We start from the raw sequence: 21,325 nt of genomic DNA, 5'->3' as shown, positions 1-21,325 counted from the left end.
ATAGTAGGTGCGGTCGCGCCAGCCACGACCTAGCATCAAGCGCCGCGCCCCTGAGCGAAGACTGTGGCGGTGCAGTGATCCAGCACAACAATGCCCGCACACACGCTCTTCTTTAGCCTTCTTCTGCACCGCGAACATATGCGTCGGCGCGCATGATGATGTGCTGTTTGTCATCAGTTATGCATCCTAATATGCTGCCGTGCCTGATGCCACAACTCCAGTCTTAGCTGTGAAACTTCTCCGTCCCGCTGGCGGTGTGTCCACCACTATTCGATCTGATCATCTTACTCCATGCGAGAAACAACACCCGACCGCCCTCTGCGCTCTTCACATGGCGTGAGACGCATTTTGTCTTGGACTCATCCCTCCACCACACCAAGGAGTTTGAGCGCCGCTCGGCGAAGGCGGGCTGTGGATAATATTTATTGCGTGCTCCGCTCCCATCAGCGGTATCGCTTTCTGCGGGTGCGCCGTGAAGCGCACAGGCCAAGTCCGCTCGCTTGTCTTCGCGATCCTAGCCTTTGTAATCATAACCCGCTCACTGCACTTGTGGCTGCTCTGTGACATGCCTTCTCCGTATATCACACCAGGATGGGGCGAGTACAAATGATTGGCAATAAAGCAACGTGGTTCACGGAGACTCGCCGCCGTTGGCACCCCCCGGAGACGGGAGGCGAAAATGTGAAGCAGTTCCACCTCGTCAGAGCCGTATGGTCGCACCTCTGAGCTCTGCATTTGGTAGTTGCCTCGACGGGACAGCCGATACGGCAGTAGCTGTAGTCGCAAGGAAAACTTTGAGCCAGAAACGCAGGCATCTCCAACATCGGCGTCGTCACAAACGAGCGAGCCTGCTCTCCCTCTCTCATGCTTGGTGCTGCCGACGTTCAGGAAATGAAGAATGTGAGGGTCGAATCCGGATCTATGAAAAGAAGATTGTGGCGCGCGCACTATACGCAAGACAACAAACAGCTTGGCTCTGCGTCAGAAGACAAAGAAATCTTACTTTTCTCGCCCAACAGCTCGGATCACCAACCGTGTTTAACGTCGTATGCCACATCGCTCCGGCCCCGCAATGCATTTCAATACCCTTTCCGGCGATCTGTTCCGCACTATATCACCGACTGCCGGCACGGCTACTAACCAGACCTAATTTTAGTTTAGACGTGATGGTACTAAACTCAACCAATAATCTCCACGTGTCTTCCCTCGTCCTTCTGACTTCAGTCTCTTTGCATCTGTCATTTGTTATCTTGTGCCGTGCGGCTACCCCACCAAGCAGCACATACTTTCAGATTACTACGACTGACTGGATTCTAACTTCTCTTATTTGATGGATCTTCACTCTTGTGGTTTAGCGAATTGTCACTATCCTTCTTCAGCCCATCACCACTAGATCACAACCAGGGATCGGCAAATACACGATCAATTGTCTACTGATTAGTTTCAAGCAGAATCAATCCCGTGCTCATGGAAACCGAACTCCGATCACTCATACAGCCTCTCAAATCGCCACTATTAGATCAGCATACAGAACCTCTATATAGCAATCAGGCGAACACTTCTGCCAGTGTATGCGCGCCAACGAATACTCCGGATAAATCCACCGTGAGAGTAGGCGAACATCACCGATGCAGACTTCAGTTGAATAACATCTTTCCGCACGGGTCCAGACAAGACAACCACATCGAATTCTTGTCACGCGTTCCTCTGCGTGGAAATCAACTGGCCTTCAGAGAGTACAGTAATACAGCTCGAAACATACCACCCTGATAGTTGCGATCTAAACCATCCGACCTAAACATCATGTTCCGTGCCGTTGTAGTCAAAATCTCGCAAGGATTATAAACTGTTAAATAGTAAGTTGAACTGTGCTGCTAGATGGAATTCACGGCTTTGAAACCTAGTCGAACTGTATTTCCGTTGTCTCGAAATCCAGTGATTAGTCATACATGCTCGAACGCGTCGAATATTGCACTTCTCAAATCTGCATTGCAAACTCACGCATTTCCGCGATATAGCGATCGACAGTGTAAGTGAGGTTTATGTCAACAGTCATGCAAACGTAAAAATCACCGTAAGCCTAAATTCAGCGCTTTGGAAATCGTCACACGACCGTGGCACGATTGCAATACCCGCATTGAAGAAAGTAGTTGACGCATAGTCATCCAGTTTCTAGAATGGCGCATATACGCCATCAAGAGAAAGAGAAAGAACAGAGCCGGGCATTGACGAGCTTGTCTGCGAGAGATAGTAGCAACGACTGGTGTACCATGAGAACTTCAACAGTGTGTCTGCTCGGAGCGAAGTCCCTTGCTTATAGAATCTCTCGATGACAGTTCAAACGGCCCGAAGATCTATTAATATTCTCCTACACGGATTCACGTTTCGCCGATGTGCCGACATGTGCGGCTTGAAAAGGCCCCAGTGCGCGTCATCTGTATTTCGCGTAACCCTTAGACGGGACGGGACTGGCATTCGCTGATGGCGTCGCGCCAAGGCGTAAGCCTCTCTGTTGAACAATGAAGAGTAGTATAAACTTAGTAGACATCAAGAAACCGGTCGGCACTATTAAATTGCATATGTGTCGTGCCGAGGCAGGCGGCACTGACATTGGTGACGAAGAACCGGCGTAAATGCTGCGTCGCGTGCGAAATTCTGAGAACACGCGCGGAGGGTCTTCACGCTAGTTCGCGAACCCCTCATGTCAGAATTAGTAGGGCATCCTTCACAGCGGAGCGATGACGACGGCGGCAGTGGCGATGAAGTGCTCATCGCACGGGACGTCATCTTTAAAGATATGTCATGAAATAGTGCTGGCGTAATAATGACAATGACGATGAAGGCGTCGAGGCCGGCTGATGACATCCCAGGGGCGTTGGGACGAGTCGCCACGCGGAACATTCGGCGCCACATCCCTGCTCTCTCGGCGGTCCGGCACCAGCCACACCGCCCTCTCGGCCTCCGAGCCGCCGACATACCGCGAAATACAAACCGCCTCCGCGAGGTCGCACTTTCTACCAACCTACAGGCTACCCGTTCTTCCGCGGCTACCGGCATAGCCCATGTCATGGTCATCAATTTGGTGTCCTGTAAGCTTCTGTTTCGTCATTCTCCCCACGTCGCATGGCGATGGGTGCGAGCACTTTCGCCATATCGTCGCCGAACTGCATTTGTCGCGGAATCCAGCGTCGATGCCGTCTTCCATCCGCACATCCACCATACGAGAGACCTTTCTCTGCACCGGATTTTCTTGCCACCGGCGCTAGTAGTTTATGCGACACATCATTTCTTATCCAAGCCCAAGTCCTCCCGAGTCGCGTAAGTCGGCTTCCCTGCTTTGCGAACGTCACTCGTTCGCGGAATCCATACCGCCTTCGTCATCCTCGTCTCCGCAACACTATACCACTTGGCATGCAAAATGACATTTTGTTATCGTTAAATGAATAACTAACTAATTATGTCTTCCTTACTCTTGCCACGCGCGTGGCAGCCCCCATCTGAAGCATGTGCGTGTCATTGCTCTTACTTTAACCGAAGTCGCTCTCGGCGCAAACTGCCGTGCTCCGCTACACCCTGTTTCTGCTGGCCTACATTCCCAATGTGTTTGATTATTTGATCTCGATAATCATTACTTTCTGCTGACTACATGTTTCTATGCCGTGTCTTCGCAGCCGGCCCGCCCCGTATGTATGCATTCTGCGAATGTCATTTGTCGCGGATAGGTTCTCCGACCACCGCATTCAGGTGCACCGATAGATACCGACTACCACCAATTTATTCACTGATTTGACTCTGCGCTTGATTCTAATAATTTGTAAAACTCGGTGCCGCGCGCGGCACGTTGCTCCTTGTATGCTCACGCGCCTCGTAAGGAAGGTTGCGTAAACTAGCCCACTACATGCAAACTCGCAGCCCACTACGTAGTCTTGTTTACTGAAACATCAGCTGTGTGATCAGTACAGGCGTTTGTGCTATGATTTCACTTCAATTCTCGTGACATGTCGAGAAGCAGCCGCGACGACCCGCGGTAAGCGCGCATCCGCGCGATTAAATGGATCTAATTTCCCTATAGCTAATGATCTCATAAGTGTTCTGTGATCGCTTTCATAATACATCCTCGCCGTGCGTAGCACCATCGCGGATGACTCTCCACAGGCTAAAGATTCGCCGTAGCCGCGGCAAGTTTCGGCCTTCATACACAAAAAACGAATCAAATGACCGCTGCCTCGTGAAACCTTCTCACTGTCTGAGTTGAATCGCAGCTGCAAGTGGCAAATTGCACGTTTCCGTGCGCAATTATGTCCGTTTATTGGTGTCACTCCGACCGCGTTCGCAGCAACCAGCACATTCACACGCGAAGGGGAACCTCGCCGAACTTTCCGCTCTCAAACAGTATTTGTTATTCAATCAGAAGCACTGGTAGTTGTCTCGTTCTAGTTTCATCAACGAACATGTCCGACAAATCGCGTTAAACCCCGCATCTTAGGGCCGCTGCCGTCACATATGTCGAGCCCGTCGCTATCAACATCGAGCTTGAGAACCGCGGCTGAACCGTGAATATGTTTGTGTCCGTCGTGATCCAGTCCGCGATCGCACACGGAATAATGTCACTGGCAAGGTGTCAGCTCTCGATGGCACGGACCGTCGACAAACAATACCGCACTACTCATGTACCGCACGCACTCTTTGACAATGCAAGAACCTTACCGCCACCGCCTCACGCTCAATTGGATATTCAAGCTCGGCCCAAAGCGACGCAACTTCGTTGTCAGGCTAGAAGAGTAACTGGAGTCGGCTGGATCGACCAAGGATATTAAACTCGCAACTCTGCCCGCCTGAGATTAGCGAGTTCAATTTAGTAGCCGTACCCAGCAACCGCGAAGAGCGCGCAGATTGAGCAGTCTACATCGTAATATCTCGCTAGCTTGTACGAGCCTCCCGAACTCGCGTAGCAGATCATATGCACCTCTAGAGTTATCAGCGTCCTCCCGATACCGCCACTGTTCTATGCTGGCCATAGCGCATGCAGTTTAAAAAGCCGAACCAGCCTACTGATATGCAGATTCATGATGCCAACAGCAGTTACCAATGCAGCAGGATTATATTCAGACAAGAAGGATCGGCACACATCCGAGAAGAAGCAGGCACGTTTGATTTGTAAAAGATGGTATCAGCAAAATTCAGGATCGAGCAAGCCCCAAAGAAGAACAAAAGCGCAAGCCATCACTGCCTCAGCTGTAGCAACAACATGCGTGGTGACGCATTTAGGTTGTGCGTAGAACAGTATCACGTGTAACTGTGTGCATCACGTGTTCACCGCCGGCTGTGGACGACGCCGACTTTGTGAAATACGCAGAAGCGGGCTCCACTGGACCCCTTTCTTCTTTCCACGCATCTCCACGCTCATGGGAAGGATCGCATCCGTTGTATGTCGCTAGCTGGATCCGCACGATGTCTGGATCACCACCGCCGCTGGCGCCCGGCCCGAGTGGCACGAAACGATCGTCACCGCCGAGTGCGGCCGGAAGCAGCAGCGCAGCTAGCAAGCGGCCGAAATTGTCCTCCTCGTCGTCATACTTGATGCCGCCGCCTGCATCGCACGGGTCACCGCCATACTTGGCACCGCATATGACATCGTCGTCGCATGGATCGCCTGCCGAATCAGGCCCGTCCGTGGGAAGTCCCTCTACTGCTGCTGTTGGCGCTCCGGGCCAAGGTCAAGCCGCCGGGACACCTGGCCCGGCGACGAATCCTGACGACTTTTCTGATGCACTGGTGTCTGCGGGCGTTGATTTGCGACAGGAGGAACAACTTTTGTCTTCGTCGATTCCCATCCGCGCGCAAACTTTTCCTGCTGTTGGTCGTGCTGGACTCACTAGCGGTTATTTCGACAACAATGGCTCATATTTTGGTGACGAGGCGTTTATCACACCTGAAGAGACTTTGCAGCGACACCGTCGTGCGCCATTTCTCGATTTGCACGCAGTCTGGAACATCGTTTCCAAAGTCGCGCGGGAGAACGACATCCAAGCGCCGCCATTCATGGCTCCGACATACAACGAGGCTACTGCGGGGGATGGCAAAGATAACGATGCGCTGACGCTGATATCTCTTGCTTGTCAGGAGTGGCTTAGTGATATTCTCACGGCAGTCATGATCACATCTGCGTACAGACGCGATTCAGGAGCGCGAACCATTACAAATCCTTCGGATGTTGCGAAGGCACTACGACAGATTGCGATTAAAGACAAGGAACGCGAAGAGAAGTATCAGCAGGCAAAGCTGAGCTTAGAGCATTCACATGGCGTTTCCGGAAATTCTGAATCTGGTGCCGGCGATGGAAAGCCAGGTGGCTCGGAGAAGAACTCGCATGCGACTGAGGAAGTTCTACACAGGCAAACCAATGCCACTGCGGCGCTTATGATGGCGGGTGGTCGGAGCAAGAAGTACTCGTGGATGATGGGTTCTGGAGGTGGCGCGGCGAGTCCGGCGGCGCCGACGCCGGGGAGCATTTCGAGGCGAGAATCGGGCGCGGGCGGACATGGAATACGTATCCGAGAGGCTCGAGAGGAGCAGAGCGTCGTGATGCGTGATCTGCTGAGTGTGCTCGAGTATGAACGTGTTGGTGTCGAGAAAGCTGTAGCGAAGGGGTGGGCCAAGATTCGGGATTAGGCTGGCGTTTGTACGACTCTTAGATGCGGAAGATGGGTTTCTTCGGTTGTTAACGTGTACCACTAGTATGAAATAGAACCGTTGTGGAGATGCAGGAGCTTCATTATTCGCGATGAATACTGTATGTTCGCTAATTTTCTCGCCGCGTGGACCCTTGCCCGGGCTGTTCGCAGAGTGAATCTTATCAGAAAGTCAATTCCGATACGTTAAAGTGGAATCTCAGTCCACCTTCACGCGTTGCATAAGGCCACATTGCAGAGTCAAATATGTCTGTTGTACGTCTGCCGGACGTTATGTATGTGATTTTTAGGGGAATTGAGGCGATCCATGGCTGACAATGCGCTGAACAGCACATTTACGGAGGAAGAGCTGCAGAAGACAGCTGCACTGTTCAACGTCACAGTTCCGGAAAAGGACGTTGAGGCGTACAGAGTGCTACTCTCAGGTCTTGACGAGGCGGCTCAAACTCTGCTCAAGGAGGAGGACTACCTCCCTGGTCTCGACCTCGGGCGTTTTCCGCGCGAGAACATCCACCGGCCTGCGGAGGGCGAGAACGACCACAATGCATGGGCGTACAGAGTCACCATCAAGTCTACCTCCACCGAAGATCTCAGTGGTTTACTGTCCGGCAAGGCGCTTGCGATCAAGGACAACGTTAATATCGGCAACGTACCGTCCATCCTCGGCACCGATGTAATCTCGCCGGGCAGCTACATCCCAAAATACGACGCGACTGTCGTGACCCGCGTGCTCTCCGCCGGCGCCACGGTGGTCGGTAAGGGCGCGTGCGAGAACTTTTCCATGTCGCCGACCTCATTCACGAACGCGCAGTCGGCAGTGGAGAATCCGCACGCTCCCGGATTCAACGCTGGAGGCTCATCGAGCGGGTGTGCGGCGCTCGTGGCGTCGGGGATCGTCGATATGGCAATTGGTGGCGACCAAGGTGGCTCGATTCGTGTACCGGCGTCGTACTGCGGGATCGTAGGATTGAAGCCCACATTCGGACTGGTGCCGTATACCGGCATCGCGTCGTTGGACGCGGTTGTGGATCATACCGGTCCGATGACCAAGACCGTGCTGGACAACGCGCTTTTGTTGCAGGTTATTGCAGGACGCGACGAGTACGACGACCGACAGATCGGTCTCCCCATTCCATTGCCCGCATATCACGACGAACTGTCCAAGTTCGCCGATGCGCCCAAGGACGCGGTTAAAGGCTTCAAAATCGGCATCATCTCCGAGTCGTTCGACATGCCGGGTCTCGACCCGCGCGTCATCTCCAAGGTCATCGAAGCTGCCAAGGCATTCGAGACGCTCGGTGAAGACGTCACGGTCGAAGACATCTCAGTGCCGATGCACGCCATGGCACCTGCCATCTGGACTGTCGCGACTCGCCAGGGCTTCTCCGAGCACGGCCTGCGCGGCCAGAATCCGCTGCGCTTCGGCGTGCACGACGCAGACCTCACTATCGCGCTCCAGGAGTGGAACCAGGAGATGTTTGACAAGCTAGCGCTCAAGAACCCCGCCGGTACGAACGCGTTGCTAGGCGGCCAGATCATCAAGGACAAATACCCTGGACTTACCTCCAAAGCGCTAAATCTCGCGCGCAAGCTGAAGGATACCTACAACGAGCTTTTCGAGCGCTACGATGTACTGATCACTCCCTGCGCGCCCACACCGGCGAACTACACCTCCGCACCTGAAGACGATATTATGACGAAAATGAGCAAAGCAATCGGCACCACGCAGAATACCGCGCCGTTCAACATCTCCGGTAACCCAGCCATGAGCCTGCCAATCGCCATGCTGGCACCGCTGGAGGATGAAACGCTCAAGCTCCCAGTTGGTATGCAGCTTGTGGGGAAGTCGTTTGGAGAATTGGAAATCTTGAAAGCGGCGTATGCTTGGGAACAAAATTTTGACTGGAAATCGTTTTAGAGTGAATTAACTAGACCAGTTAAGTGGGCTATTGGATGAAAACACAAACTAAATATATACGAGCACTATATACAAAACTACGAGTAGTAGTACAAAGCTGACCGCGGACTCTAGCGTTCAACTTGAAAGATGTTTCTCAGCAGATTCTGCTGGATGCCTGCACCTCTGCTTAACATTCCGAGAGTCTTGCTACTCACGACAATCGGTTCCCCGGCAGGCAATCCGATATGGTACGCCGTCTTGGCAATCTCGTGAAGCCTCTCCCGGTCAAGCTTCATAGAAGAGCCGTAAAATCCGATAATGGACACAAGAGTCTCACCAACATTCATGGGATTCTTTGGTGCCTCGCCTCGCTTCTTGTAGTTAGTCTCTCGGCGCTTGGCGAGTGCGCTCGACATCGCTCGATTCAAAATCTCAATGCGCTCGACCGCAGCGGTCGAGATCTCGTGCAGCAGCTCCTGATTTGAGACGTAGTCCAGCTCGGTTTCAAACACAATACGGTCCGACTTGAGCTTGTTCTTGAATCTTGCTTCTGCTTCGCTGAGAATTACGATAGCCTTGCCAGTTTTGCCTGCGCGACCAGTGCGTCCGACACGGTGAATATACTGGTCGACGCCCGCGGCGGAACCGAGCTGGAAGACGTGGGTGACATCTTTGATATCAACGCCGCGCGCGACGACGTCGGACGCAATCAAAATTCCCGATGCGCAGTCCTTAAACTGCTTCAGGTTACTTAGTCTCTTTGACTGCGAATACCGAGACGAGATAGGAATCACCGGGATGGTTGTAATCAGCTGCTGCAGTATCTCGTTGTAATGTGCAACTTCCTTACCGGTGCGGACAAATACGATCGCCTTGAACTTGGTGCCATCGTCAATTTTGGCAACGTGTTCTCTGAGCATCGCCACGAGAGGCTCAAAGTGGCCAGAAAGCGACTCCACATTGACAAGTGTCTGCGGAATAGAAAGATGTGTAGGCGTCTCGTACCCGCTCACGGTCTTGACGAACTTGTACGACTTTCCAAGCTCGCGCTCCGCAATGCGGACAACCGGCTCACTCACGGTCGCCGAAAACATGAGCATCTGCTTGATCGTCGTAACCTCCGCCAACATGTCGTGAATAGCTCTAATGTCTCGCTCAAATCCGTCATCCAGTAATCTGTCTGCCTCGTCGTAGATCTTGATGCGCACATTCGTGAACAATTCCGGGTTCTCTGTAAGGTAATGCTTTAACTTTCCTGGGGTGGCAACCAAAATCGAGGTTCCCTTCCCTTGAAACACGTTCTTGTACTCTGGTCCCTTGGGATATCCACCAACAATGGCAGCTACTCGTGGCGCTGTATCAAAAGGCAACTTCATGCCCGCCACGAGCGCCATGCCCTCATCGCGAATCTGGTACGCCAGTTCGCGTGTCGGCGAGACAATTACCGCGATGGGCTTCTTGGCTGTGCGCGGGGACGTAATGCCAGCCGCTTTCTGGATCTCCGCAAGAACTTCTTGCAAGACCGGAATCAAGAACGCAGCCGTCTTGCCAGTGCCGGTTTTGGCTTGCACGAGTGCGTTAGAGCCCGCAGTCTCGGGGTCGAGCAGGAACGGTAGGATCTCGTTCTGCACGCCGGACGGCTTCACGAACTTCAAGCCGTCGGTGACACCTTTAAGCACAACATCGTCGATATTCGGAATATCTGCAAACGAAGCAAACTCGTGAACTCGCGCTTTACCGCCGTTTGTTGCCGCCGTCTCGATGCACCGTCGCCAGTCTTGTCGCTGAGGCTGCGCGAGACGGAGCACCGCCAGCGCAGATGCCGACTGCCGCAAGAGCGGCGTGGCAAACGACTTCCTGAGTCGGTTGAGCAGCACCGTCATGGTACTGGGCAGATATGTGTCTAGGAAGCTGCGAACATAAGAAAGATGAGAGACCACCTTCCCGAGAAGGAAAACTTCTCAGTGTTGCGGGTTAGGGTGCTCGCGTTCGCGACGACGTGTTTGTTCCGTTCGCACTGAACTCCTTCTGCTTCATCATTGTTCCTTCGACCACCACCAAATCTCTGCAATGACTAAGCGCGTGCTTGTGACCACTGGTGCGACCTTCCCCTTTGACGACCTCGTCTGCGCGGCATTCGACGACAGCGTCCTCCGCGCGCTCTCCGCCGCAGGCGTGACCGACCTCCGCGTGCAATACGGGTCTACTGCGACCTCGGCGCACCTCTTCCGCAAGCTCGTGTCCTCCAACCGCGAGCTTCTCGATTCACTAAGCATACGTGTTTCCGGTTTTGCCACCACCGACACCATGGTCAAGGAGATCACGGACGCGTGGGTCGTCATCTCGCACGCAGGCACCGGCACGATCCTTGATACATTGCGCGTATCACGCACGCCGCCGGCGCTGATTGTTGTTCCCAACGCAATGCTCATGCATGGGCATCAGGCCGAAGTTGCGAATGCCCTCGTTGCGATGAAGTGTCTGGTTTCGGCCGACATCTCGGTGTCTTATCGTCAGCTTGCAACCGCGATTTCAAGCCTGAAGCACGTGAAAATGGAGAAATTGCCTAAACGTGAGAGTCTCGCAAGCGTGATCAATTACGAGGCCGGCGTGGTTGGATGATTATATCGAGATGCTATCGGCTTTGCTTTTCTATCTATATCATTACATTCATCGCGACGTGGTTGACTGCTTGACTCGGCACCTCGTGGGCCTCGTCGCCGAGGCTGCTGCTGGGGCACTTCGATCCCACATGGTTGTCATCTCTGCTTGGTGAGGTTATTGACGGTTACTACTCGTGATCTGCAATAGCAGTGCCTCAGTGACGTGCCTGTCTCCGCGCCATGATTGCCATGTGGCGTGTCCTCCAGGCTCTCTTCCGTGCTTGCATAATTAAATGAAGATACATTCATTCTGTATAAACATATATCTTTTGTATAAGCATAATAGCAGCGATTCAATATAAGCTTGCATTCTCTATAGTTGAGTGTTCTTATGGTTGTTAGGTTGAGAAAGTTCGCGAAGTCGAGATTAACAACGCGTCTCGTACAACAGGATTATGAAGAGCCAATTCTTTGCTTCTCCCGCGTGCTGTCCCGATATAAGCAGTAGTATGGAGTAGAAAGAATTGCCAGTCAAGGCAAATTCATAAAGTGATTCGCTGCGCTCGACTTGCGCGCTCACTGAAATGAGTGCGCGAGTGCGACCTTCCCAAACTTGCAGTTTTAAAGCAATCAACTGCACTCTATTTCCATCTACTACACACAAAACTACAATACCCAAAGAAAGGTAAAAATGTAGATCGAACTGATTCCCAGCAACTCAAACATCAAAAATGACGTCCTCGCCAGGCGCCCAGCAATAATCTGAAATTCTCTCTGGGCCCCTACTTCTCCCTCACGATTTTCAACACAAGAATGCGCCAAAAACGTCGATATTCCTATAGCCCACAACAGTTGCAATTTTCTCGAAAGGAGAATGCTGCGGATGAGTACCAGTGGGAATTCGGAGCCCTTGATGTTGAAGAGAAGAGAAGCAGTGAGGAGAGGGAGCGAATAATTTGCATGTTAAGATCCGGGTAACTCGTCTAGGCAGTCTTACTCTGCCATATTGGCAACATCACCACTGTCGTACACTCTTATTTCATCAGAAAGCGTACACAGGGAGTTCGCATTGATCACTGTACATTCATATTTACACAGCCAAAGACAAACCCAAAACGCGCTGTCACAATCCAGCAGCCAGCCATCCTTCTAGCGTTTGCCCTTCTTCTTGCCAGAGACAACCTTGAACGCGCCCGAATTCCAGTCATTAACACCCGCACTGCTCGCACGCAGCGCCTTGGCATTACTCTTAGCCACGATATCGCTCCAGCCATCGTTTGCAGGACTACTGGGAGAGGCGTTGCTGCTAGAAGTGGCGGCCTGCAATTTGTGCACGAGAGCGACAAGCTCCGTCTTGCCCGCGCTGGCCCCAGCACTAGTGCCCTCGACCGCGCGCCGGCGCTTGACGAATTCCTCTGCAAAACGACGACCATCCATGATGGTCGAGTTCGCATACACCGTCTCGGCGATGATCTCGACGGTGTCGCTGCTGGCGAGCGGCAAGGATAGCATGATTGTCAAAACCTCTTCCGCGTTGACACCAGCACTAACGCCTTTCAGCGACGTGCGGCACCACTTGAGGAACTCGTCCGCAGAGCTGGATGGTTTGACGACGCCCTCGCTCTTGCGCACAGTAGAGGCAATTTGGGCAGTAGACGCAGTCTGAGTCGGCGCGGACACGTGGCGAATAGCCGGCGTGGCTGCGAGCGGCGTCGTGACGCCGCTCGCTCTCTTGCCGCCCGGTCCGATCGTAGTCCACGCAGCGCCGACAATAACCGACGGCCGCGCCGACGTCGGAGTCGGTCCCAGAAGGCCACCACTGCTGCTGTTTCCAGCAACAGCAGCCGGCTTCGCCGACATAATATCCGCGTACTTGCGGCCAGGCACAGAAGACACCACCGTCGGCGTACCTGCAGAAGTTGCGCGGCTCGCGGCGCGCCTCTGCTTCGCAGCCTCTTCCTCTTTCTGAATCTCGAGCAGCGTCTTCTTTTCCTTTCCCTTGACGTTCGCAGACGTCGCCCATGTAGCCGTACGGGGCAACCCAGGCGGCGTTCCCTGACCAGCAGTATTCTCCGCGGACGCGTTACCTGTAATCATATTAATAACATCTGACGCGGTCGTCTTCGCATCCGTCATGCGCCGCTGTTCCTGCGCCTTCTGCTGCTGAAGCAATTGCTGCTGAATAAGCTGCTGCTGCTTTTCGTGCTCTTCAATCTCCTTTAATGACACGGCAGGCTTTTTTTCCGCTGCGGCCTTGGCCCACGGAGCGACTGGCACCGAGGTATGCGCGACAGGAGTGCTTTCGCCCGTCTTCTTCACAGTCGGAGCCTGCGGTAATGGCTGCAATCTGTGCTTCGTAGCTGCGGCGGCGAGCCCAGCCTTTGGCAAACTCGAAGCAGGCTGAGGATTAACATCCCAAGTGCTGTCTAGATTCTGTGTAACGGGGATATCCCAAACAGAGGCCTTCGCAGGCTGGACCCATCCGGCATCAACAATTTTTTGCTCCATCGGAGCAGAAATGGGCTCAGGCTCAGAACTAGATACTCTCTCCTCCGCGACAAACTCGGGCTCAGGCTCAGCATTGTAAGTCTGTAGTGCATCCTGTGCGGCAGCATTGACAGTCTCGACCGCCTTACTAAGCTCCTCCTCTTCGGCTTCCAACAGCTGTTCGACTGCCTCTTCCTGTGGCATTACCGGGTGCTGCTGAGGAATAGGTACAGGCGATGAATGCAACGGCGGTTGCTGCTGTGGAACCAGCTGCTGCTGTGGAACCAGCGGCTGCTGCTGCAATGGGTTCTGCTGCGTTGAAGAGATGTCAACGCTAGGCAGCGCCACCAAGAACGGATCCACGTTTGTCCCAACGAGACTCTTAAACTTCGCAAGAGTGTAAAACTCGGTCTCCTCAACGCGGCGAATGAACAGATCATCGTTGAACCACTCATTTGAGTACCACTCCTGCATCAAAGTCCCAGAAAACGGTCCCTGGATGGCGTTGGAGTTATCAAGATACACCCAGCTATTCAGGTGAGCGGGTATAATAAGCGGCGCAAGCGACAGCCCGGGAGGAGGAGGAGGAGGAGGCGGAAGTGGCAGCATCGACATATGCATAGGCTGCTGATACTGTGGCATGATCGGATACGCCTGGTGCTGAATTGGCTGCTGCTGGGAGAACGGAGCCTCAACTGGCGCGCTGCCCGAGTTGAACGTGTTGCGCAAAAACAAGTCGCGTTCGAGGTGCTGCATCTGCGGCTGCAGATGCGGCTGCATTGGACTAAGATGGGTCGTCGGGGAGGCCGAGAATTGAGACCAGGAGCCGGCGCCCCCAGGTTGCGCAAGCGGCGCGGTAAACTCCGATGACCCAAAGCCGAGATTGCTCAGCGGGGAGAGAATCTTGTCCGCAAATAGTAGCTGATTCGACAGGGTTGGAGACTGCGCTGACGATGACGTGGATCGCTCATCGACTGCGGCAATGGGAATCAATGGAGGACCAGTCATATGATGTTGACCGTTCGACGACACCGGTCCGCCCGAGGCATAAAGAGGGCTCGACGGCTTGACGTCGACCTGATCGTACTGACCACGCAGCGGCACAGGTGGCGACCGCGACTCTTGCGAGTCGTCCTCGCTCAAGCTCGGGGAATGGTAGAGCTCGGGCACGAGCAGCTGCGGCGAGAAGAACTTCTCATACTCAATGCTGCCGGGCTTTGCAAATCCACCACCGATCATGCCAATCTGCGAGCGTGCTTTCGCTGCACCCGTGCCCGCTGAAGGCTGTGGGGGAAACACAACCGGCGCGTCGCGTCCCATGCGGCCACTTCTCTTCATCTGAAACCAGACGTCGAGGAGCTCGTCGCGGGAGTAGCTCTTACCATTCAAATTGTGTGGAATCGGTGGCGCGTCTGCAACCGGCGTTGGCGCTTCTGTAATCGCAGTCGATGGCGTTGCAACTGCCTCGAGCGCGACTGCAGATGCAACCGCTCCAAGGCCGGAGGATGCCGCGGTTCGAGGCAGGTCGGACCTGGCTGAAGACAGCGGCGAAGATGGGAGCGGCGGCAACGGCAGCGAGGCCGTTGATGTGGTCTCACGGAGCGACGAGATAGACGACCATGTCGGATACTTGGTCAGCTTGGGAGGTGGCGCTGTGGAGAGCGATGGCTTCGGATTCGCTGCCGAGAGAGAATTCAAGGCAACGCCACCGCTGGAGCCAGAAGAGAGAACACTGGCAAAGGAGGTCTGGGTTCTGAGCGAGGAGGAGCTCAGTTTGTGTGTGGGCTTGGGTCGCATCCTGTGAAAACGGACCCCGGGACGGGGCGGCCAGGAGTCAGCAAGGAGGTCAATGCGAGGAAAACCGACGAATGCGGTCTTGAAAGTGAGATCAAGCGACAGAATATGAAGAAAGCAACACAGCTAAGTGGAAATCAGTGCGGATCGCGCGCAGGCGGGCAGTGGTGAGCACGCAACCGGAGTGAGAAGCGAGGAGGGAGGCCAGTGCAGAAGAAAACCCGTCGCGTGCCAACAGATTCGCGAACCGCACCAGCGCGTGCGGGGACTCAAGACAGAGAGTAAAGGAGAACATACCATTCCGGTCCAAAAGACAGCGAAGGCGAGTTTGACATTGCGATGGAAACGTGGGTGTGAAGGCAGATTGGATAGAGGATTCGACCTGTGGAAAAAATGGCAAATGAGCACTCAGCAGATCCGGAGAGAAGCGACATGCATCCACACTGCGCAGACACAAAAGACCATCACGGACACCGATAGGGATACACACCGTTTTGGTGAAAGCGTGTTAGCAGCACGGGTGAGGGAGGGAGGGAGCGCTGGGGGAATTGGGGCGAAATGACAAGAGAGTAGAGGATCAAAACCTGCGAAACGTTAAAGTTTCGTAGCCCGTCGCGTTTGCTTTAGTGCACTTCGCCATTTATTCACTGTTACCATACAAATATATACAGACTGCAACTATTATTGTTGTCTGTATTCTTATCTTCTAGTGGAGCGTACTGCGACAAAGTCCGCCTGAAAGCGCGAGTGCAGAGTGCGGTGAGCGACGATAGAGGGCGTTTCACGATGCCACACGATGCCATAACTCTGCAAGCTGCGGACAACAAGCCGCTGCTTCTAAGCCTTGCCATGCTCTAATGTGTTACTCGATGCGTCTGCTCTGCTCTGAGACTGCAAGTCAGTCGAGCCAGACTAGCCAATCCTGACTAGCCAATCCTTCCGTCCCGCCATGCTTGTATATATGCCCATAACAAGCGAGCCAAAACCAGGTCCACAATCGCACCAATCACGTTGTCTTCGTCGCCGAGCGCACAAGCTTCCTTGCCTTCGTTTCGCGCAGCTGCACAAGGATCTTGGCCATCATGTCCTTTTCAGACTTCAAGTCTGCAATCTGCTTGCGCACGCGCGACTCCTCCGCGTCGAGGTCCTTGATGCGGCGGCGGTGCAGCTCGTCCTTCTCAGCCTGTAGTCTGCGTTTCTTGTCCTGCTGATGCGTGCGTGCGTCGGGGGCGGGGGCGGGGGCGGGGGCGGGTGCGGACATAGTTACAGTGGGGGCGGTGAGGATGCAGTTGTGAAGTTTGGCGGACGAAGGTTTGGAGGTCATCGCATCGCATCGCATCGTCTTTTCCCACAACAACATCGTCATCCACCGCCTAGACTCCGTGCGTTCAGTAAAGCAAGTGGCGGCAGCATCAGTATCGGCAAGGGCTGTGAGCCATGACCGATCATATCGCAGACGGTGGCGCCACAACCAGCGACGGCGATGCTTTCGCGATCTACTCATACTACATCTCCCGTGAGTGTCCCACTATGCAGCACCACCTTCACCAATCCTTACTAACAACACGCGTCTACAGTTACCGACCATCTTCCTGCGGACATAAGGCGCTCGTTCAACCTCATTGAGGACCTTAATGCATCTTACGCCGGTCCAGCAAACGAGCTCGACAATCTGTGCGTAGCGCTGCGATCCGTCTCCTCGACCAGTACCGGACTCAGCACGGTCGACAACGCCAACCATGGCAGCGGAAACAGCAATGAACACGACACTGCTGAAGCCACCCGTGCAATTGCGGCGCGACTATGCGATATCGACACAACGCCCATGCTCGCGGATCGCGGGGAAGCACTCAGTGAAGCAACGCGTCTCTTGTCCGTTCTGAAACGGCACTACGACAAACTGGACGCGGAAATCACGCAAATGGAGAAATCTGCAAAGCTGCCGATATCGTCGCAGGTTTGGGCGCAGCGGCGCGGCAAAAAGACCAAGAAGGTTAGTTCAGACGCGGAGCCTGTGTCCCATAGACGCAACCGGCGACGACAGCATGAGATGACGACAGTGGAGGCGGAGAAGCCTTCTCCGGTCAAGCAACACGTCGAGCGTGTGCGGAACTTGGAAAAACTACGAAGTTTACGATCACGCGCGTCCACAGTTACTATCGACGTAATGGCTACCGAAGTTGAACAGGAAGCAGCAGTCGAAGAGCCGGCGTCAGAGCCTGGACAAGAAGACGAGACAGCAGCGCCAGAAGATGCGACAGTCGTGGCAGAGGAGACAGCACCATCAGGAAAACGCGGGCTTTCCAATAATACAACAATGGTGGATAAGACCAAGGAACTCAAGTCTGCATCTGAAGTGTCTACAGAGACACCTTCTGCCGAGCAGAAAGTAGAGGAACAGACTGCAGAAGATACTACAACACAGGTTGATCCAGAGGCAGCGGAACCGACAGAAATATCTATCAATCCCGCCCCCACTTCAGCCAACGATACTGAGCACGCCAAGAGAACTGCCGCCTCTGCTGTACACAGTGTACCGATCGCATGGCTTCCAAGTTCTCCGGAACCTATATTCGAAGAACTCACTCCTGAGCCCGAAGAGTTTGCGACCCCTGAGCCGCCGAAACTCTTGCGGCCGCAACAACAGACTATAGCCGCTCCGCCTGCTCGTTCGCCGCAGCGGCCGATCACGACCATCGCGCGCGAACTTCTAAACCTGATGCCGATGTCGACGTCGATCTTTGGGTTACCGCAGCTTGGCTATCGTCGTGCCATGCGCAGCACGACCGTTCCTGCAACCCAGGAACCCGGTGCCGTTCCCGTCGCAGAGGTGCCGCATGTCTCGCCGAAGGAAAAACAGAACGCGCTACCTCCAAAAATGGCTGCGCCAAAGGCATTTACGCGCCATGCCGCCCTCGTCCACACCACCACCACCTCTTCCGTCACGCAATCAGCTAAGCCTACCAAGTCGACCGAAACGAATACGCAGCGCACACTACAGCCCAAGATCTCGGCCAAGACAAGATCAGCCAGCGCGCGTTCAGCCTCCAACCGATCTTCCACCGCCAACGTGCCACTTGTACCTATACATACGCTTACTGTCGCTGCGCCGATTCACAGCCGAAGCCTACGAGGGCACACATTGATACAATCCAGCGAAAGCACCGCTGCTGCTGCTGCTGCTGCTGCTGCTGCGAAGCCATATGCCAAAAAGAAGCACATCGAGACTGAGCTGCCCGCTCCCGTGGCTGCATCTGCGCCCTTCGCAGGGCTGCGGTCGTCGTCACGACTCCACAAGGTGAAGCCCGTTCCTGATCTCCCCCCTGCGCCAAAGACGGCTGAAGTACTACAGAAGCTGAAACTGGTGCAGAGAGAGAGGGAGAAAGAGAAGCATGACAAGGAGAAGCAGAAGCAGCAGACACAGAAGGAAAAAGCGAAGCAGAAGGAGAAACTGCAGGCACAGAAGGAGAAAGTAGAGAAAGTGGATAAGACACACAACTCTTTGAAGAAGCGAAAGCAGGAGACGGAGGATGAAGACGAGGACAAGCGCCTGTTCTGTATCTGCCGCGACGTGGCCCACGACAACATGATCGGATGCGACAACAAGGTAAATCTACTATTTCGTCTGTTACCAACGCATGCATATATTTACACTAAATCTACAGAACTGCGAAATCGAGTGGTACCATTTGAAGTGCTTAAACATGAAGAAACCGCCCGTCGGGGAATGGTATTGCGATAGATGCCTAGAACAGCAACAACAGCGAAAAAGGCAACGACGGCGCTGAACTTGCGCGTCTGAGTGTACGATAGCCTGTGTACGATATAACTGAGGCCGCGCGGTGTCGCGCATATATGCAGAGCAGTGGGCGTGTTTCTCAAGTGTCAATGCTATATATACCTAGTTCAAAAAAAAAAAGTCCCGATGCCACTCCTAGTCCGTCTATTCCGACGCCGATCCCTCGTCTGCGTATAGAGTGTCAGTATCCGCCTGCGAAACAGCACATCAGAAAATGCGCACCTTCGACCTCCTCTCCGCTGACTTCGGCTAGCTGCGCACGTGAGCTCATGCGCGCGGCGAGCTCTGCTCCTTGCAGTGCGGATCTGAGCCCGCGGTTGGTCGACGGCACGAGATCGATCGGTTTGTCTTTTAGTTTGTTGCGGAGTCTGCGGAAATTGTCAGTTGACGTTGTGAAACCATAGCAACAAGAGGACGCGCTTACGTCGGGTCAGCGCCAGCGTCGACGAGCATGTCGACTGTGCAAGATTAGCAGGAGCAGTACTGAGGAAGTGAAGAGTCATCTCACCGATGGAAATTGCGTGCTCGGGTTCGTGTTCCGCGTAGAGCGCAGCACAGTGCAGAGGCGTGTTGCCCTCCATTCTATTCTTGGGATCAACCTCGACACCATCAATGTCGAGGAGCATATCCAAGCACTCGTCTACCGCAGTCAGCACTACTTCGTTTCTCAAACACAAACATGAATCCATAGATCAACGCACAAGAGCCATTGAGCGCGGCAACATGCAAGGCGGTGTTTCCTAGCGCGTCGCTCGCAGTGTTGATCAGCTCCGCCGCATACGGCGCGGGTACGCCGTCACCACCGTCAGCAATCCCGAGCACGATCTGCAGCAGGTCAACATTATTGCGTCGGCATGCCTCAATGAGCTGCTCCTTCGCGTTTGCGCCGTCAGTGCCATCCGACAGCGAGAGTGAGGACGCGGCGGCTGAGACCGGCGCGCGAGGCGGCGGCGGGACGGCGGCTGGGACCGGCGGCAGCGCGGGGGTTACTCGAGATGGCGGGGGTGCAGGTGGAGTTGCTGGTGCGGCGGAGACGGGCGCGGGTACTGGCGTAGCGATGCCGCGAGACGGGGGTGGTGGAGGGACAGCGGGGGATGGTGGCAGTGCGGATCCGTGATGGAGGAATCGCGATGTTGCTGAGGCAGCAGCGCCTGAAGGGGCGGGCGACGACGACGCTGCCACAGCCTCATCGTCCTTCTTGTGCTTGTGATGCCGACCGAGTTTGAACATGGTGCTGTGAGGAGCAGGAGGGAGAGAATAGAAGGGAGTGAGAGTCCGGAAGATGACGGTGGTGAGGACAAGAAGGGCGGACGCGGCTCGAACTCAACGTGGCCTTCTCCACCGCCATCAATCTCACAACCTCACCGCAACACACACCCACAGCAAAAATGAGACTCAGTCTTGTGCTACTGCTCGTCGTGCTCTTCCTCGGTACACTCGTCGAGGCGCGCGGCGGCATGCACAATGTCGCGAACATGAACTACGAATACGGCCTCACTATTAGTACGTGCTACTCCTCCAGCCCACAATGATCCGTTTGCTGATATCCCCGCAGCGACGACTAAGAAGATCCCGAAGAAGGATTGCCCTCGAAAGGCGAAGAAGAATGACATGGTCTACGTCGAGTATACGGGCTATCTCGCCGACGGCACCATCTTCGACTCGTCCTCGGGCAAGAAACCTTTTCGCTTCGTGCTCGGTACGCGCCAGGTCATTGCTGGCTGGGACAAGGGCATTCTGGGGTGCGTATGCAGTGCGCTGTTGATGGATTGGGATGCGCAGGTAGATCACGATTGCTGACAATGGCGTAGGATGTGCATTGGCGAACAGCGCAAGTTGACCATTCCTCCATCGCTTGCATATGGTATGTCTCCCCCATCTCCCCCATCGCTCACCTTCTCACTCGTTCCACAGGCAAGACCGGCGCCGGTCCTATCCCCCCCGACGCGACGCTCACCTTCGAGGTGGAGCTGACCAGCATTGCTGGCTTCAATGCCAACACCGAACAGCACAACGAGCTGTAGTCGAGACGGCAGCTCATCGCCACGAT

At 54.4% G+C, this 21,325-nt stretch overlaps 9 protein-coding genes across 9 annotated transcripts; 6 read left to right on the top strand and 3 right to left on the bottom strand.

The window, feature by feature from the left end:
• Positions 1–413: 413 nt before the first annotated feature.
• Positions 414–1,605, top strand: V1518DRAFT_226707 (uncharacterized protein). Its single transcript, XM_066900948.1, has one exon. The coding sequence runs from the start codon at positions 711–713 to the stop codon at positions 1,329–1,331; it is 621 nt and encodes a 206-aa protein (XP_066760154.1). The 5' UTR covers positions 414–710; the 3' UTR covers positions 1,332–1,605.
• Positions 1,606–5,628: 4,023 nt separating this feature from the next.
• V1518DRAFT_372562 (transcription initiation factor TFIID component TAF4) lies at positions 5,629–6,672 on the top strand (the record flags this gene model as incomplete). The annotated part of the gene is made up of 2 exons (XM_066901398.1): positions 5,629–5,985; positions 6,064–6,672. 2 exons carry the CDS (start codon positions 5,629–5,631, stop codon positions 6,670–6,672), a joined length of 966 nt encoding a protein of 321 aa, XP_066760153.1.
• A 272-nt stretch (positions 6,673–6,944) lies between these two features.
• On the top strand, positions 6,945–8,712 carry V1518DRAFT_414578 (amidase signature enzyme). The gene has a single exon (XM_066903610.1). It carries the CDS (start codon positions 7,000–7,002, stop codon positions 8,608–8,610), a length of 1,611 nt encoding a protein of 536 aa, XP_066760152.1. The 5' UTR covers positions 6,945–6,999; the 3' UTR covers positions 8,611–8,712.
• V1518DRAFT_414577 (P-loop containing nucleoside triphosphate hydrolase protein) lies at positions 8,595–10,568 on the bottom strand. The gene has a single exon (XM_066903609.1). The coding sequence runs from the start codon at positions 10,473–10,475 to the stop codon at positions 8,721–8,723; it is 1,755 nt and encodes a 584-aa protein (XP_066760151.1). The 5' UTR covers positions 10,476–10,568; the 3' UTR covers positions 8,595–8,720.
• Positions 10,569–10,629: 61 nt separating this feature from the next.
• On the top strand, positions 10,630–11,573 carry V1518DRAFT_414576 (uncharacterized protein). Its single transcript, XM_066903608.1, has one exon. It carries the CDS (start codon positions 10,663–10,665, stop codon positions 11,212–11,214), a length of 552 nt encoding a protein of 183 aa, XP_066760150.1. The 5' UTR covers positions 10,630–10,662; the 3' UTR covers positions 11,215–11,573.
• Positions 11,574–12,116: 543 nt separating this feature from the next.
• V1518DRAFT_414574 (uncharacterized protein) lies at positions 12,117–16,026 on the bottom strand. Its single transcript, XM_066903607.1, has 3 exons — positions 15,967–16,026; positions 15,774–15,858; positions 12,117–15,480 (listed from the first exon to the last, which is right to left on the bottom strand). The coding sequence occupies exons 2-3, from the start codon at positions 15,809–15,811 to the stop codon at positions 12,345–12,347; spliced, it is 3,174 nt and encodes a 1,057-aa protein (XP_066760149.1). The 5' UTR covers positions 15,812–15,858; positions 15,967–16,026; the 3' UTR covers positions 12,117–12,344.
• Positions 16,027–16,738: 712 nt separating this feature from the next.
• On the top strand, positions 16,739–19,406 carry V1518DRAFT_414571 (uncharacterized protein). Its single transcript, XM_066903606.1, has 3 exons — positions 16,739–16,992; positions 17,054–19,083; positions 19,142–19,406. The coding sequence occupies exons 1-3, from the start codon at positions 16,914–16,916 to the stop codon at positions 19,262–19,264; spliced, it is 2,232 nt and encodes a 743-aa protein (XP_066760148.1). The 5' UTR covers positions 16,739–16,913; the 3' UTR covers positions 19,265–19,406.
• Positions 19,076–20,647, bottom strand: V1518DRAFT_414567 (ankyrin repeat-containing domain protein). Its single transcript, XM_066903605.1, has 5 exons — positions 19,977–20,647; positions 19,784–19,915; positions 19,700–19,733; positions 19,498–19,643; positions 19,076–19,442 (listed from the first exon to the last, which is right to left on the bottom strand). Exons 1-5 carry the CDS (start codon positions 20,503–20,505, stop codon positions 19,420–19,422), a joined length of 864 nt encoding a protein of 287 aa, XP_066760147.1. The 5' UTR covers positions 20,506–20,647; the 3' UTR covers positions 19,076–19,419.
• Positions 20,648–20,663: 16 nt separating this feature from the next.
• V1518DRAFT_449744 (uncharacterized protein) lies at positions 20,664–21,299 on the top strand (the record flags this gene model as incomplete). The annotated part of the gene is made up of 4 exons (XM_066906503.1): positions 20,664–20,778; positions 20,831–21,017; positions 21,087–21,139; positions 21,190–21,299. The coding sequence occupies 4 exons, from the start codon at positions 20,664–20,666 to the stop codon at positions 21,297–21,299; spliced, it is 465 nt and encodes a 154-aa protein (XP_066760146.1).
• Positions 21,300–21,325: the final 26 nt, after the last annotated feature.

The sequence above is a fragment of the Limtongia smithiae genome (assembly GCF_038497785.1).
Source record: "Limtongia smithiae strain NRRL Y-17922 unplaced genomic scaffold V1518scaffold_4, whole genome shotgun sequence".
Taxonomy (NCBI): Eukaryota; Fungi; Ascomycota; class Lipomycetes; order Lipomycetales; family Lipomycetaceae; genus Limtongia; species Limtongia smithiae.
The sequence above is the reverse complement of the archived record's forward strand: the minus strand, read 5'-3'. Positions and strand labels throughout refer to the sequence as shown.

Bases quoted from the DNA above. Each gene is read 5' to 3' on its own strand.
- V1518DRAFT_414567 (XM_066903605.1), bottom strand. From the start codon at position 20,505: ATGTTCAAACTCGGTCGGCATCACAAGCACAAGAAGGACGATGAGGCT. The intron at 19,916-19,976 runs GTGCGTTGATCT...TGACTGCGGTAG, and splicing joins TGCCGCGCTCAATGGCTCTT to ACGAGTGCTTGGATATGCTC. The intron at 19,644-19,699 runs GTAAGCGCGTCC...CAATTTCCGCAG, and splicing joins GACGCTGGCGCTGACCCGAC to ACTCCGCAACAAACTAAAAG.
- V1518DRAFT_414574 (XM_066903607.1), bottom strand. From the start codon at position 15,811: ATGTCAAACTCGCCTTCGCTGTCTTTTGGACCGGAATG. The intron at 15,481-15,773 runs GTATGTTCTCCT...CCGTTTTCACAG, and splicing joins CTGTCTTTTGGACCGGAATG to GATGCGACCCAAGCCCACAC.
- V1518DRAFT_226707 (XM_066900948.1), top strand. From the start codon at position 711: ATGGTCGCACCTCTGAGCTCTGCATTTGGTAGTTGCCTCGACGGGACA.
- V1518DRAFT_414576 (XM_066903608.1), top strand. From the start codon at position 10,663: ATGACTAAGCGCGTGCTTGTGACCACTGGTGCGACCTTCCCCTTTGAC.
- V1518DRAFT_414577 (XM_066903609.1), bottom strand. From the start codon at position 10,475: ATGACGGTGCTGCTCAACCGACTCAGGAAGTCGTTTGCCACGCCGCTC.
- V1518DRAFT_414578 (XM_066903610.1), top strand. From the start codon at position 7,000: ATGGCTGACAATGCGCTGAACAGCACATTTACGGAGGAAGAGCTGCAG.
- V1518DRAFT_414571 (XM_066903606.1), top strand. From the start codon at position 16,914: ATGACCGATCATATCGCAGACGGTGGCGCCACAACCAGCGACGGCGAT. The intron at 16,993-17,053 runs GTGAGTGTCCCA...ACGCGTCTACAG, and splicing joins CTACTCATACTACATCTCCC to TTACCGACCATCTTCCTGCG. The intron at 19,084-19,141 runs GTAAATCTACTA...CTAAATCTACAG, and splicing joins TGATCGGATGCGACAACAAG to AACTGCGAAATCGAGTGGTA.